Genomic DNA, 13,086 nt, shown 5'->3' with positions numbered 1-13,086 from the left:
TTTCCTGCTCTCAAAACCAAGGCTGGGCTCCCCTCTCCTGGACAGCTGGGATGGTGCAGCTCTCCACAAGACAGCTTTGGAAAGCTCCTTGCTGGGCTCAGTTGGTGAATAACCCCTTCTCCTCCAAAAAAACCAGGCTGGCATGGCTGATAAACCTCAGCTTGTCTTCCAGGAACCTGCCTGGATCACTGGTGTCCAAAAAAGGTTGGTGATAAACCCCAGTAATTCAAGGAGCATTGGATGAAGTGCCTGCACGAGATTCCCAAGCATTTTTTGGACAGCTCTGGCTGACAGAAAATGGGAAAGGCAAGGCTGAGCTCCCTCACCTGCCAGGGCAGCAGGGATGGACCAGCACAGACAGCTGAGGGAGGGACTCAGCAAAGAATCCCCTCCTGGCTTAGTTTGACTTAAACAACATTTTTTTTCTTCTGTTACCGCATCCAATGTTGTATTTCCTTTGGAAGGAAGTCAGAGACTGAAAGGATGTTTATTCAAGCTATTATTTACCCCTCAGACAAGGACATCTCCAACACAACACAGTCAGCAATGCTGGCAAACACTGGCCACAGTATCAGGAGCTGTTAGGAGAGAATGTGACTCAAATGAAGAGGTTTTTGAAAAACACCTTTCAGGCTCAATCCAGCAGTTAAATACACAGGATCCTGAGCTCCCACTGAAATTCAAGCAGCTACAAAATGAGAGTTCAGATGCACTTTCATTTATGGCACATCCTTTCAGATGATGGATTGTCCCTCTTGGATCTTGGTGTGCCAAGTGATAGAAATCAAAAGGCAGGAATTTTCCAAAAATTTCTGACTTCTCCAAAAGCCAGCATGCTGCAAGTACTGTGCACTACAGGCAGGAGAGTCTCTTATGGTAAGAGTTACAAATGGAAGAAGATCAGAGATAAAACTTACTGATGTGGCCACCTTTAAGCTTTGTTTCAAACCTCTTGCAAAAGCTGGTTGCCAACTGTTTCCTCACTAATCAAGGGTTTGCAGTTGTGGTTATGATGACAAAATGCAATAATGATCTTCATCCTGGGCTGCCTAAGGGTGAGGCTCACAGGATGACACTATTTATCCATGTGGATGTGTCAATCCAATTTTGCAGGGAAATACTGGTCTTGAGGATACAAGTTTCCTACAAATTTAGTAAGAATCTAAGATCAGTAGAAACAAGAACTTAATTTTGCTGTGGGAACAAATTACGAGGAAAACTAAATAAGAAAAACGGCAACGCCCTTCGAAGCACAGAACTGACTTGCCTTAACAGCACCTTGTTTTCAGTTGTTTCAAAACAATTTCTTACCAAGCATTGGAAAATAAAACCCATCCTCTCCAAGTGGGAGAAGTCATGCCTCTTACTCTATAAAAAACATTTCCAAGTGTCCTTGATTCCCCCTGAGAATATGCTGGTAAAACAATGGCACTTTTCAGCACAGCAACAGGCAGCTGGAGCTGGAAAACAAGGTTTTCACCCCCACAATCTGCTATCAACAGGGTGATTTGATGTGAAAAGAGCTGCCTCACTCCCCCACACAGCACCCAGGACACTCAAGGGACACAGTGCAGGGGTGACAACAACAGCAAATGTTTCTTCTAGGTTTCCTCTGATTTTGTGGTGACAAATATCAAATTCCATCTCAAACTAAAATGCCATTCAAGAGTTCTGCAGCACTGTAAAGTGACTTCCTTTGCTGCAGGTCCCTGTGATCTCCAAAATCTGAGCTTGCTGATGCTCCTTCACTGCTTTGAACTTCAAGACCCAGCCAAGTCCTGCCATTCCAACAGTGATTCCAGCAATTCACACAAAAAATGCATACCCAGGCGTGAGATGATGACCTTGGACTAGAAACATAGAAATAAAAAGCTCACAGCATTTCAGAATTAATATATTTTTCTTCCCAGAGAAGTAACACTTTAAATAATTGAATGGTTTCAGTGTTTGTTAGGATCTCAAAGTAAGAAACAACAGTTGTGCTCCTGGGAGATTGTCTGGCCTCAGCTGATGCAACTGCATGCTCTGGCATCCATCTTAAAGTTTGCTTCTACTTTGCAAAGCAGCAAAATGAGGGAAAACAGGAAAATCCACAGCTAAATACAGGAATATTTGTGACTAACTGCAGCACCACACCACTTGAAATATGTCCTGCAAGGACACACAAGTGAACACTCGAAAGTTTTTCCTTAGTCAGGATTTTAACTGGTTCCTTTACAACCAAACTGCAGGAAGGGCAGCACAGACAGCTGTGCCTTCCAGGTGCTTCAGAGCAGGACACTGTGCAGGTCCATCTGTCCACGCCTTGGAGAGTTTCAAAGGGATGGAGGAGTGAGAAAGCAGACACAGGACAGAGCTCTGAGCAAAGCACAGAAATGCTCCTGTGATCACTGATCATGGCACTGCTCGTGTTCATCCTTTTCTCCAAGTCCTCAGGGACTCCAGGCAAATCTCACCCACAGCTCTTCTCAGTCTCACTCTTTTGTGGTCTTTCAGAGAATTTATCCTCTCAGATGGGCCCAAGAGGCTACAACAGCAGCAACTTTCCAATCACAGCCAAACTCTCCAAGCACTGCACCAGTTTCCACTCCCTCCTCAATTTCTGTAATTGCCTCCCCACCTGATTGCCTGTTTGACTCCTGCACAGTAATTACAGGCAGCACCACTCCCAGGTAAGCCACAGCCCAAGCACATCCCCAGTTTAACAGCAGTGCTTAGACATCCATGATTCAACTGCTTCTGCTAGGACAGATGAGCATCTCTCATGTTTTTCTAAAACAACAGAAAAGCATAGGCAGGTTAAATAATTCCCTCAAGGGCTCAGTGGCACAAATAGGATTAGAAACAGATACCAATTGCAGTGACAGCAAGGAGTGGAAAATAATTACCCCATGCCAGTGTTAAGGCTGGTATTAAGAAGCTACTGAGGAACCTTGACTGATAGTTCAAGGTTCAATGTCCCTGGTCTAAAACAGGACAGGAAATAGAGCCAAACCAGGTGAGACCTCAGAATCAGCTGACACAGGGGCCAAGCTGAGCACCCACAGTCCCTGCAGACATGGCTGTGCTCACCAATACTGAACCCCCAGCAAACACCTCTGTCAGGCAGAAAACAAGTGAAAACCTGAAGGGTGAAGAGGAGCTGCAAGAGGAAGAGGCAGCCAGTGATCAGCACAGTGACCAACAACTTGGGACAGCTCAGCAAACCAGTGAAAAGGACAAACAGCCTTGTATTGATCCCTAGCCAGGATCAAATGTACTTGTACCTGTTCAGTGCTGCTCGTTTTATCATCAGCTCCAGAGTGGCACACACGCCTCCTGCTTTTAATCTTTAAATCAATTCCTCATTCACTTCCCTTCAGAGGGCGAGGCAGGTCAGAACAGCTGCTGAGCAAGCAGCTCATCAGTGTCAGAGGCACAGGAGCATCTCGGGAACAGCAGCAGTGAAGTTTTGTCTGCCAGAGCCACTCCTCAGTGTGACATGCCAAGCTGAGAAGCCCTGGCACTTCTGGCTGCTCATACCTGCCTGCCATCCTGTCCCACGTTGGTCTGTCCCCTCACCACAGTTCGAATGTTGTCATCCAACCTCCTGCAGGAAAAACCCCAGAGTGTCAAACCCAGCCTGTGTGAGCCTGACCCAAACAACTGGGGGAATCCTGAGAGCTAAAGAACCAATTTAAAACAAAAAAAACCTGCTCTAACCAATGCTAAAGTCATTATTTCCCCCCTCTCTCTCTGTTCAATGGCACTATCTTGCACAATTTCAAAGTCCTGTTGCAAAAATAAAAATTCATTTCCTAATTTAACCAGGGTTTCTTGCATTCCTGTTCCCTTAAGCAATATTATCAGCTCTCCCTTGTCTGTTTGCATTTCAACTTCCCACATGTGAAAGTGCTGTCTCAATCATTTCATGTTGGCAGTATCAGCCAGCACAGAAAATTTAAGTATTTCATGCACACTTTTGTTTATTTTGTACTTTTAGGACCAATAATGACAATTCAAAAATAGAGAGTGAGACTTTTTACAATATATATTCTGACCCCAAAAGCAATGAATTCTTGGCAACTGAGTCTTCTGGGTAGTTTGCTCACTCAGCCTTCAAACTATACAAAAATTTTGTATTTTTGATACTTAGCTGTTTTTCAAAGCTGCACTTTGCAACCCATCAGCTTAAACAGCCTGAAGAACACTTAACAGAAGTGAAATATAAAAATTATAATTGTTTCTGTGCCACTATTAGACTCAAGCCTGATCCTATCCATGCCCTTTAAACAAACTAAATCCTGTCAGCTGCAGCACAAAGGCTGCTTTTATGAACTTTGCTGACCATCAGACCTGATATGCAAAGAAATGCAGAAATATTTACCTTATTTTCAATCTGATCTTGTTCACAACTTCATCAATGTTTGCCAAAGACTGGAATATAAGAAAAGAAAAAAAATCAGAAAGAAGTGAAATGGTGAATGTCTTAGAGAGGAATATGTCAGCTGTGATCCCAAACACTTCATCACAGAGGGGTTTGAGGAAGAGGAGAGCAATGGCTTTGTTTTACAGATGTAAGAACTGAGACAACAACTCAGCTGCTTCTCTGTCACATCACCAAGAGCAGAAAAAGACAGGTCAGGGCTTCCCCCATGCCTGAGCTCTGTCCTTTGGCAGCAGAACGGTGTGACAGTGACCTCCAGTGGGCACTGGGGATGGGGACAGAGCCTCTGCCTTTGGGCTGAGACCCCCCTGCAGAGCCCAGACCCGCAGAAAACAGGCTGGAAGGAGATGCACTGAATGCACTGCTGGGGAAACAGCTCCTCACTGCTGGCAAAGGGAAAAAAGCCAAGCCACACCGCTAGAGAAAGCTGCAAGCCAAAACCACGGCACTGCAGAGGATCTCAGACGTGGCAAAGGTTGGAGCAGCCTCAAGACACAGATTTCACCTGTAGAAACATCTCTGTTTGGCAAGAGGTTAAGCCAAAAACTCCCCCTGGGGCTGAAGTTGGGAAGACAAAGCAGGAATGTGGGCCCACAGCAATCTCATTCTTTACATCCCAAAAGAAAAAATTGGGTTCAAAATCTCCTGTGATATTGCACAGGCAACACCTGCCTGATTTGGCTGAAAATCCCCAGGAACTCACCAATGATTGATATATGGCAAGTTATGAAATTTATTCCATTAATTTATTTCCACAAATCAAAGCAGGACTTTAATTGAAGCACTCTGGGTGGAAAGAGACCACAAAATGACAGCAAACCCAGTGAGCTGCAAATTTAAGAAGTGATTATTGTCAAAGCTTTATTTCCTGTGCTAGTGTTTAAAATAAAAGGTTTGGGTACAGGTTTAAACACTACTTTGTCCTTTGCTAATCAGGTTACCCTGATAGTTAAGTGTGGAAGTAAAATCAGATAGTAAAAAGTGTGAAAATGAAGTTTTGAGAGTATTTGGAGCCTGACTTACTTGCTCAGTGGGAAAGAGAGCATTAATATACTCCACAGCATTGAAATCTGCTCTGTCCAGTGGATCTTGGCTGGGAAATACCTGCAAAGAGGGAGAAAAACAAACACAATCAACCATCATCAGTAATTTCTGTAACTTTATACAGTTTCTATGACTTTTAATTCCTTCAGCACCCGCTTCCAGTTGTGTTTCACAGCATATCTCTAACAAGTGGCCAGGAGTAGAGCAGCCACATGCTCTGCAGGGCTATGACCTCCCAAAATTCCTGTGGATATTAGCCTGGATAAACACAGATAATTCACACACACGATTCCACACGCAGCTCTGGCACAATCCATCCATCCAGGAATTCCCAAGACACATGAGCTCTGCATCCCAAACCATGCTGATGCTTTTGTTGTTGTCTGGGAACAAACAGGCTCTTGGCAAGAGCTTTGCCAGGCCTCATGGTGACAGACAGAGGATTTGCTTTCCACAGCCCTGTAATAAGAAACGTGATGAATTAAGGAGTGGCTGCACAAGTTCTCTGGAGACTTGGGTTTGCCACTTTTCACAGAAGGGGAAGATAAACACAATCTGCTGAATGATTTGGGAAGGGGGAAAGAGCAGCTGTGGTGCAAACAGATCTCCTCTCTCCTCAGAAGTTCAAAGAACACAAACACGACTGCCAAGCTTTGCTTTTTGTCCCCACAGACTGAAGTGTGGTGTTTTCCCTTCTCTGCTACCACCCTGAAGCTGTGGATGTCCCATCACTGGAAGGGTTCAAGGCCATTCTGGATGAGGTTTGGACCAGCCTGGGATGGTGGAGGGAATGAGATGGTCTTTAAGGCCCCTTCCAACCCGAAGTACTCCATGATTCTGCTATTTGTCCCATATTTACAGAGCCATTTTCTGCTACTACAGAGCCAAATTCTGCTATTTGTCCCATATTTTCAGAGCCACCAGCTCTGCACTCCATGGTCAACACCCCCCTGGCAAAAGCAGAGCTGACCCCACAGCATCTCCCTGCTCACTGAAAGCCTTCACACCTGGGCACATGAAGCAGCATTTATGCTGTTTTACACATTTTGCACTGTAAAATCGGTGATTCTGTGACATCAAAGCAAATTCTGCCTGAACCAGCCCTCCTGGGAAGCCTTCCCAGTCACTCCTGTGGCTGAGGAGAAGCAGGCAGCAGTTAAACATGCATGAGTCCGTGGTGAGAGAAGAAAATGCTCTGACATCACCCCATGGTAAATGCAGCATCACACCCAGCCCATCCTGCTCACAGCTCACACTCAATCTCCACAAACCCTATATCTCCACAAGTATTAAGAGCAGATGAAACAAGAGGTGAGATGTGAAGATAAAGGTGCTCAGGAGCTCAAACTGCAGATAGGGATCAGTGCTGCAGGCAGCTGGAGCAGCTGCAGGAGCTGTCACTCCCAGGAGTTTGTCACAACCTATTAATCAGAAATGTCAGCCTGGATTTGGTGAGGCACCAGCTCTGCCTGTGCTCCCCACCCTGCTTCCGGCAGGGCAGCTGAGCCAGCTCTGCTCATTTAACCAGAACTGGGCAGGCTTTGCCCCAAAAACTGGTTCAGGAACACTGACAGGAACAACTGGATAATTGGGTTGAGAAGAAGTTGGAAAGCAGCAGGTGGTGTCATCCTCAACTTCTCCCAGTGCTCAGGATGTCAATATTTTCCTACAGCTTTAGTCTTTGTTAAAATAATTCAGCCAGGCATGTGGTGGGTTCTCCACTGCTCAAAAGCTCATGTCTGCAAGTGCAGAGGCTCGAGGTCCCCTTTAGAAGCTAACATTTAATTTACCTGTTCCCAAGGTCACCCCTTGCTCTTCCAGGAGGGCCACCAAAAGCGACCCACAAGCCTCAACACTCAAGAAAAGCGCAAAAAACTTATTTGAGTGCTACTATGTGAGACAAACACTGCTGCTGCCCAGACTTCTGCTCCAGAGAACGGTCTTTGGAATGGAAGGGTGGCTGCAGGCAGGGCAGGATCAGTCACAGAGGACAAGAGCCATGGTTTGACCCTGGATGCTCAGATGGGCTCCAAGTGCCACCAAGGGTTTCAGGGAACGCAGAATCCCCCGAGTTCTGGGGGACCACACGGATCATCAAATCCAGCTGCTGGCCCTGCACACACACCCCAGCATCCCTGTCCATCCCTGGAGCACTGTCCAACTTCTCCTGCAGCTCTGGCACCATTCCCTGGGGAGCCTGGGCAGTGCCCAGCACCCTCTGAATGAAACCCCCCCGTGTTTCACCACAAGCCAAAGCAGGACGCTTCGCTTATCCCCATCTCAGCCGAGCCACGGGTTGAAACAGCAAAGCACCGGGGTGCTGTGCCTGCGGCGAGCCAGCACCGCACGGTGGCACCGACCGCGACACGACGAGCCACGCCGGGCCCGGCCGCTCCGGGGCTGGCGGGGCTCGGCTCGGGCCCAGCGGCGGAAGGCGCGGGGCCGGCGGGGAGCGCTCGGAGGCCCCGCGCCGAGCGGCCCCGCACCGAGCAGCCCCGGGCCGCGGCCGTCCCCGCAGCGGCGGGACCCGCCCGGCGCACCTGCTCGATGGCGGCCTGCACGGCGGGCGCCAGCTCCAGCGCCGCCTCCAGCCCGGCCTCCAGCTCCGGCTCGTCCTCCTCCATGGCGGCGCCGCCGCTTCCGCCGTGAGGGGCGGCGCCGGCAGCGCCGGGCGGGGCCGCGGTGGGCGGGGCCTCGTGTGGTGGGCGGGGCCTCGCCGGGTGGGCGGGGCTTCCCGCGGGGGCGGGGCCTCCGCCCGGCGGAGCGGGGCGCGTCCCGGGAGCGGCGGGGCTGGTCCGGACCGAGCCGAGCCGTGCCGAGCCGAGCCGAGCCGAGCCGGGCTCTGCCGCCGCCCGGCCGGCTGTTGGTAAGCGGCGGCGGGAGGCAGCGCGCTCGTCCGTCCCCATGTGGCGGACGCTGGCCCTCGCCTCCGCCTTCTTCCCGGGGCTCTTCATCCTCTGCATCCGGGTGCTGCGCTGGGCCGCCCCGGGATGGAGCCTCAAGGAGCGCATCCTCCTCAGCGGCAGGTACGGGCGGCAGCGGCGGGACCCGCCGGGACCGGGATGGGCAGCGGGAGCGGCAGCGGGAGCGATCCGGGCGGGCCAAGAGCACCGAGTCCCGCCGGCCGTGAGCCTGGACCCGGGGGTGCCGCGATGCTCCGCGGGACGGTCCTTGCTTGTCCCAAGCCCAGATCCCGCGGGGGGAGCAAGGACCGGCGGCAGGAGCAACGCTCCGAGCATGGGCATCCCCCCGAGTGAGAGCATCCCCCCCGAGTGAGAGCATCCCCCCGAGTGAGAGCATCCCCCCAGTGAGAGCATCCCCCCGAGTGAGAGCATCCCCCCAGGGTGAGAGCATCCCCCCAGTGAGAGCATCCCCCCGGAGTGAGAGCATCCCCCCAGGGTGAAAGCATCCCCCAGGGTGAGAGCATCCCCCCAGTGAGAGCATCCCCCCGAGTGAGAGCATCCCCCGAGTGAGAGCATCCCCCGGAGTGAGAGCATCCCCCCGGAGTGAGAGCATCCCCCGGAGTGAGAGCATCCCCCCGGAGTGAGAGCATCCCCCCAGGGTGAGAGCATCCCCCGAGTGAGAGCATGCCCCGGAGTGAGAGCATCCTCCCGAGTGAGAGCATCCCCTCAGTGAGAGCATCCCCCGGAGTGAGAGCATCCCCCCGAGTGAGAGCATCCCCCCAGTGAGAGCATCCCCCCCAGTGAGAGCATCCCCCAGAGTGAGAGCATCCCCCCAGGGTGAGAGCATCCCCCCAGTGAGAGCATCCCCCCAGGGTGAGAGCATCCCCCAGGGTGAGAGCATCCCCCCCGAGTGAGAGCATCCCCCCGAGCACGGCCATCTCCCCCCAGCCCTGCCCCGCCGGACCCCGCACCGTGGTACCGTTGTCGGGGCGGGGATGCTCCGCTGCATCTCTCCCTCCCTCTGCCCACGGGGAACCGGCAGCGGTTCCACCGACCCACGGGGGTGGAAGGGACGGCACCTGGCACGATTCCCCCGGGAGGCAGTGCCTGGCACTGCCACACATCCTCACCATGACGAGGTGTGCACGGAGCGGGCATCCAAGTGCCACCACCTTTCCTGCGGCAGCCCTGTGCCCCAGCCCCTGGGGGATCACTTTTGGGGTGACCCCTGTCCTCTCTCTCCATTTCAGGCTGGTGTCAACGGTCCAAGCCACGATGGCAACGTTGTCAGGGATCACGGTTGTGCTCAGCTGCAAGAACGTGGTGCATGACAGGTAACCCAGAGCCCAGCTGGTCCCTCTGCCCCGTGGGGAGCGTGCCGAGGATGTGCTCAGCCAGCTCGGGGCTGGAGGGTGTTCTGCCAAAGGCTTGCACGTACAAAGGGGAGAGGAAAAGCAGTTCTGTGTTCCTCTTTCTCCCACTTGGGCTGGAAGGGTTGGGCAATGTGCTGGCTGTGCACCCCCCAGACAGCAGCAGCTTGCTCAGGCCTGGGGGGTGTTCTCAAAGGATGGGCTGTAACATGGGCTGTGTATGAAAGAGAAATACAGACATCAGCAGCTCTGAAGGGGTCGGGAGTCTCCTTGCTGGAAACTGAAATTGCTCCAGAGTCAAGCAGACCCGGTGAGAACTGATTTCAGAGGTGCACCAAGGCATGCCAAAAGGATTCTGAAAGAGTCCAGGAATGGTAAAGCTGGGATGGAGCTCACTCTGAAGGAAAGTCCTGCTGCCTTGCTCTCGGTGCTCTGAGATAAACTGCCCAGAAGTGGCTCTCAGGAGGAGCGATAGTGTAATCTGGGTCAGAAGGCTTGAAAACACAGCTATTATCCAGACTAGCAGAGAAGATTGCAGGAGGGAAGAATATAATTATGCCGAGCTGGAATTCGACCGTCACACACCGATTTTAGGGTGATTTTTAGGAAGGGCTGCCACCTTGGCCATAGCAGACCTGTCTTTAATACACAGATACGAATTATCTTGCCTTGTTCTAGGTAGTGATACCTTCCCAGATTCCTCAGACCTGCTTAACCCAGGCAGTCTATGAGTTAACTCTTTGCTCTGAAATAAAATTTCTGCTGTATAGATAAGGCAGATGATGAATCCCAAAGCCACACAGACAGAAGGTGCTGCCAGCAGCCCTCCTTCCCCCGGAGCTGTCTGCTTGCCTGAGTGTACTCAAGGCCAAGGGCTCTGTGCAAACACTTTGTGGGCAGAGACCTCGATTTTCTTTGAATCTGGAGGAAATTGAGCCCAGTGCTCAGCAGGGAGGGCCTTGCAGAATGACAGCAAGACAGCAAGCCAGGAAGCATCACAAAGGTTGCAGTAAAATTTGCCAGTTTATTTACAGAGGCAGACAATCGTTATATTGCTGGTGCTGTAATTGCCCTCCAAAACCCTGGGCAAGTTTGTAAACACAATCACTTGCCACCTGTGCTTCACACCACTCACATCTTTCCATCTGGAGCAGGAACTCCCGCAATAAATTTTTTTCTTGGGATGGCAGGAGAGCAAAAAGAGATTTAAGCCCCAAGCTACATTTCTCCAAGCAACAGCAAAGGGTGGTTTTGCCTTTTTTTTTTTTTTTTTTTTTTTTAATTTCATCAGTGTGATTTCACACAGGACTTTTTTAAGGAGGCTGGTGGCCCTGCAGAGCAGGGCTTGCTGCTGCCCAGATTGTGCAACCAGGATTCCAACATGCTTTGGGAACAGGCAGCTGCCTGCAATTATTTCCCAACTGACAAACGCCTCATGGGGGTTTATTGCCTGTATTGGATATTTTGTGCTTCACTCTCCAAACTCCAGGCCAGCCATCCCTGGTTAACTCTGAGTTCTCCACATGCTTCCCAAACATTCCCTGGGTTAGGCAGCTGCTGATGCAGTGAGACAGGCAGGAGAGACCCAGGATTAGGGGTTTCCACCACCAAGCACCAGCTCTGGGGGATCCAAGGGTTTAGGAGGGAGATCACCTGTGCAAAGGTGTTGGCTTGGTGCTGGATCCCAAAAAATGCTGTGCCTCTGGCCTGTGCAGCAAACACCTGGCTGTGGGGCTTATCAGGATCCTTCCTTAGAGCCGTGTTTGTGCTTGGCCAGGCTGAGCTCAGTGCCTGGCACAGCCCAGCAGCAGCAGGGTCAGCACTGAGATCTGTCCTCCACACGTACCAGGCACCTTTTATCTGGGTCAGCCTGTACTTGCTGAGCCAAACAGAGTTAAAATTCACCCCCTTTCAGCTTGAAAAACCCATTGAAATGCTGTCATTTCAGTCCTAAAGATTCTTCCACCTCCCAGAGCATCATGAGGTGCTGGGAGCTGTTTTAATGCCTCTGAGTGTGCTCTCCCTCTCAGGCACTGGCTGGCTGTGGAATACATCTGGGTCCTGGTCCCCTACATGACCTACGACATCTATGTCATGTACCTCTGCCACTGGCACAAGAGCCAGGAGAAGGGGATCCTGGAGAAGAAGCACTCGCTGGCCAGCGTGTGGAGCTTCCTCCTGCAGGAGAGGCTGATGGTGACCCACCACCTCTTCATCCTCATCGTGCTCACCCCCATCACCCAGGTAAGGGCTGCTGCAGGAGTCCAGGAGCCCCTGGATAGCTGGGTATTGGCTCCTGGCCACCTCTCTGCAGGGTCCCGTGCTCAGTGCTGGCTTTCTTTACAGCATTTCAGGGGAGAGCTGGGGGACTTCTTTGTGGGCTGCATCTTCACAGCAGAGCTGAGCACGCCTTTTGTTTCACTGGGCAAAATCCTCATGCAGGTAGGTCACTAAGGGTGGGGTTGGGGATTTTGTCCCCAATTTGTCCTCTGCCCCTGCCCCAGGCTCCATCAGCCCTCTCCAGACAGTGGCTGAGCTGGGGGGGTGTCTCAGAGAGGGGCAGCCCCACAGCTGTAGCACAAATCTCCCCTGCAGTGCTGCCTTCCTCCCAGTGTCCCATCCCTTTCTCCCACCTGTAAGCCCAGTGGCATCCCAGAACTGGGGGCTGTGCCGTGAGCTGGTGCTGCACCACGTTCATTCCTCCTCTGCCCTCCTCCATCCCTTCCCACCCCACCTTCCTCCAGCTCTCCTGGATGCTCACCAGCACCACCAGCGCTCTGGAGCGCTGCTCACCCCACATTCCCTTCCTCCCCCAGCTCAAAATGCAGGACACGCTGCTGCACAAGGTGAACGGGATCGTCATCCTGGTGACCTTCTTCCTGTGCCGCATCCTCCTCTTCCCCTTCATGTACGCGGCCTACGCCCGCCAGGTGGGGATCCCGCTTTACCTGGTGCCGTTCCGCATCCCCCTGCACTGCAACATCGCCAACGCGTCCCTCATCGCCCCCCAGCTCTACTGGTTCCGCCTGCTCTGCCGCAAGGCCGCCCGGCTCTACGGCGGCTCTCCCGCCCACCGGAGCAGATAACGGAGCCGGTAACGGCCGGGGCTGGCACGGGGCAGCCCCCGGCCCTTCCCTCGGGGAGCAGCTGGAAGCACCTCCCGTGTCCGGGAAGGTTTTTCCTCGTGTGCTCCTGCCGGCCTGGAAGCTCGGCACCGCGGCACGGCCGAACGGAGGCTCACGGAGCCGGGTTTGTTCCGCCCCGCGGCGGCTCCCGGCGCTGACACCGGACACCGGCCAGGGCGGGGATGCTGCAGCCCATGGGAGCTGTGCTGGAGCCGCAG

The 13,086-nt window shown here is 52.5% G+C and overlaps 2 protein-coding genes across 3 annotated transcripts in view; one reads left to right on the top strand and one right to left on the bottom strand.

Moving 5' to 3' along the window:
* Positions 1-8,138, bottom strand: part of VPS53 (VPS53 subunit of GARP complex) — a 63,358-nt gene extending 55,220 nt beyond the window's left edge. For both annotated transcript variants that reach the window (XM_021524901.2, XM_021524902.2), the window contains exons 1-4: positions 8,011-8,138; positions 5,450-5,530; positions 4,367-4,416; positions 3,523-3,589 (exon numbers count right to left, since the gene is read on the bottom strand). In XM_021524901.2, the coding sequence (XP_021380576.2) occupies positions 3,523-3,589; positions 4,367-4,416; positions 5,450-5,530; positions 8,011-8,094 (282 nt within the window). In that variant the 5' untranslated portion in view covers positions 8,095-8,138. The remainder of the gene's footprint in view (positions 1-3,522; positions 3,590-4,366; positions 4,417-5,449; positions 5,531-8,010) is intronic.
* Positions 8,139-8,286: 148 nt separating this feature from the next.
* Positions 8,287-12,829, top strand: TLCD3A (TLC domain containing 3A). Its single transcript, XM_021524903.3, has 5 exons — positions 8,287-8,496; positions 9,624-9,707; positions 11,774-11,987; positions 12,090-12,185; positions 12,560-12,829. The coding sequence occupies exons 1-5, from the start codon at positions 8,375-8,377 to the stop codon at positions 12,827-12,829; spliced, it is 786 nt and encodes a 261-aa protein (XP_021380578.2). The 5' UTR covers positions 8,287-8,374.
* Positions 12,830-13,086: the final 257 nt, after the last annotated feature.

Source organism: Lonchura striata, chromosome 20, assembly GCF_046129695.1.
Source record: "Lonchura striata isolate bLonStr1 chromosome 20, bLonStr1.mat, whole genome shotgun sequence".
Lineage (NCBI taxonomy): Eukaryota > Metazoa > Chordata > Aves > Passeriformes > Estrildidae > Lonchura > Lonchura striata.
The sequence above is the reverse complement of the archived record's forward strand: the minus strand, read 5'-3'. Positions and strand labels throughout refer to the sequence as shown.

What these genes read in the sequence shown, in the direction of transcription:
- TLCD3A (XM_021524903.3), top strand. Translation starts at nt 8,375, where the DNA reads ATGTGGCGGACGCTGGCCCTCGCCTCCGCCTTCTTCCCGGGGCTCTTC. An exon ending in AAGAACGTGGTGCATGACAG is followed by an intron (nt 9,708 to 11,773) that starts GTAACCCAGAGC and finishes TCTCCCTCTCAG; the next exon opens with GCACTGGCTGGCTGTGGAAT. An exon ending in TGCTCACCCCCATCACCCAG is followed by an intron (nt 11,988 to 12,089) that starts GTAAGGGCTGCT and finishes CTTTCTTTACAG; the next exon opens with CATTTCAGGGGAGAGCTGGG.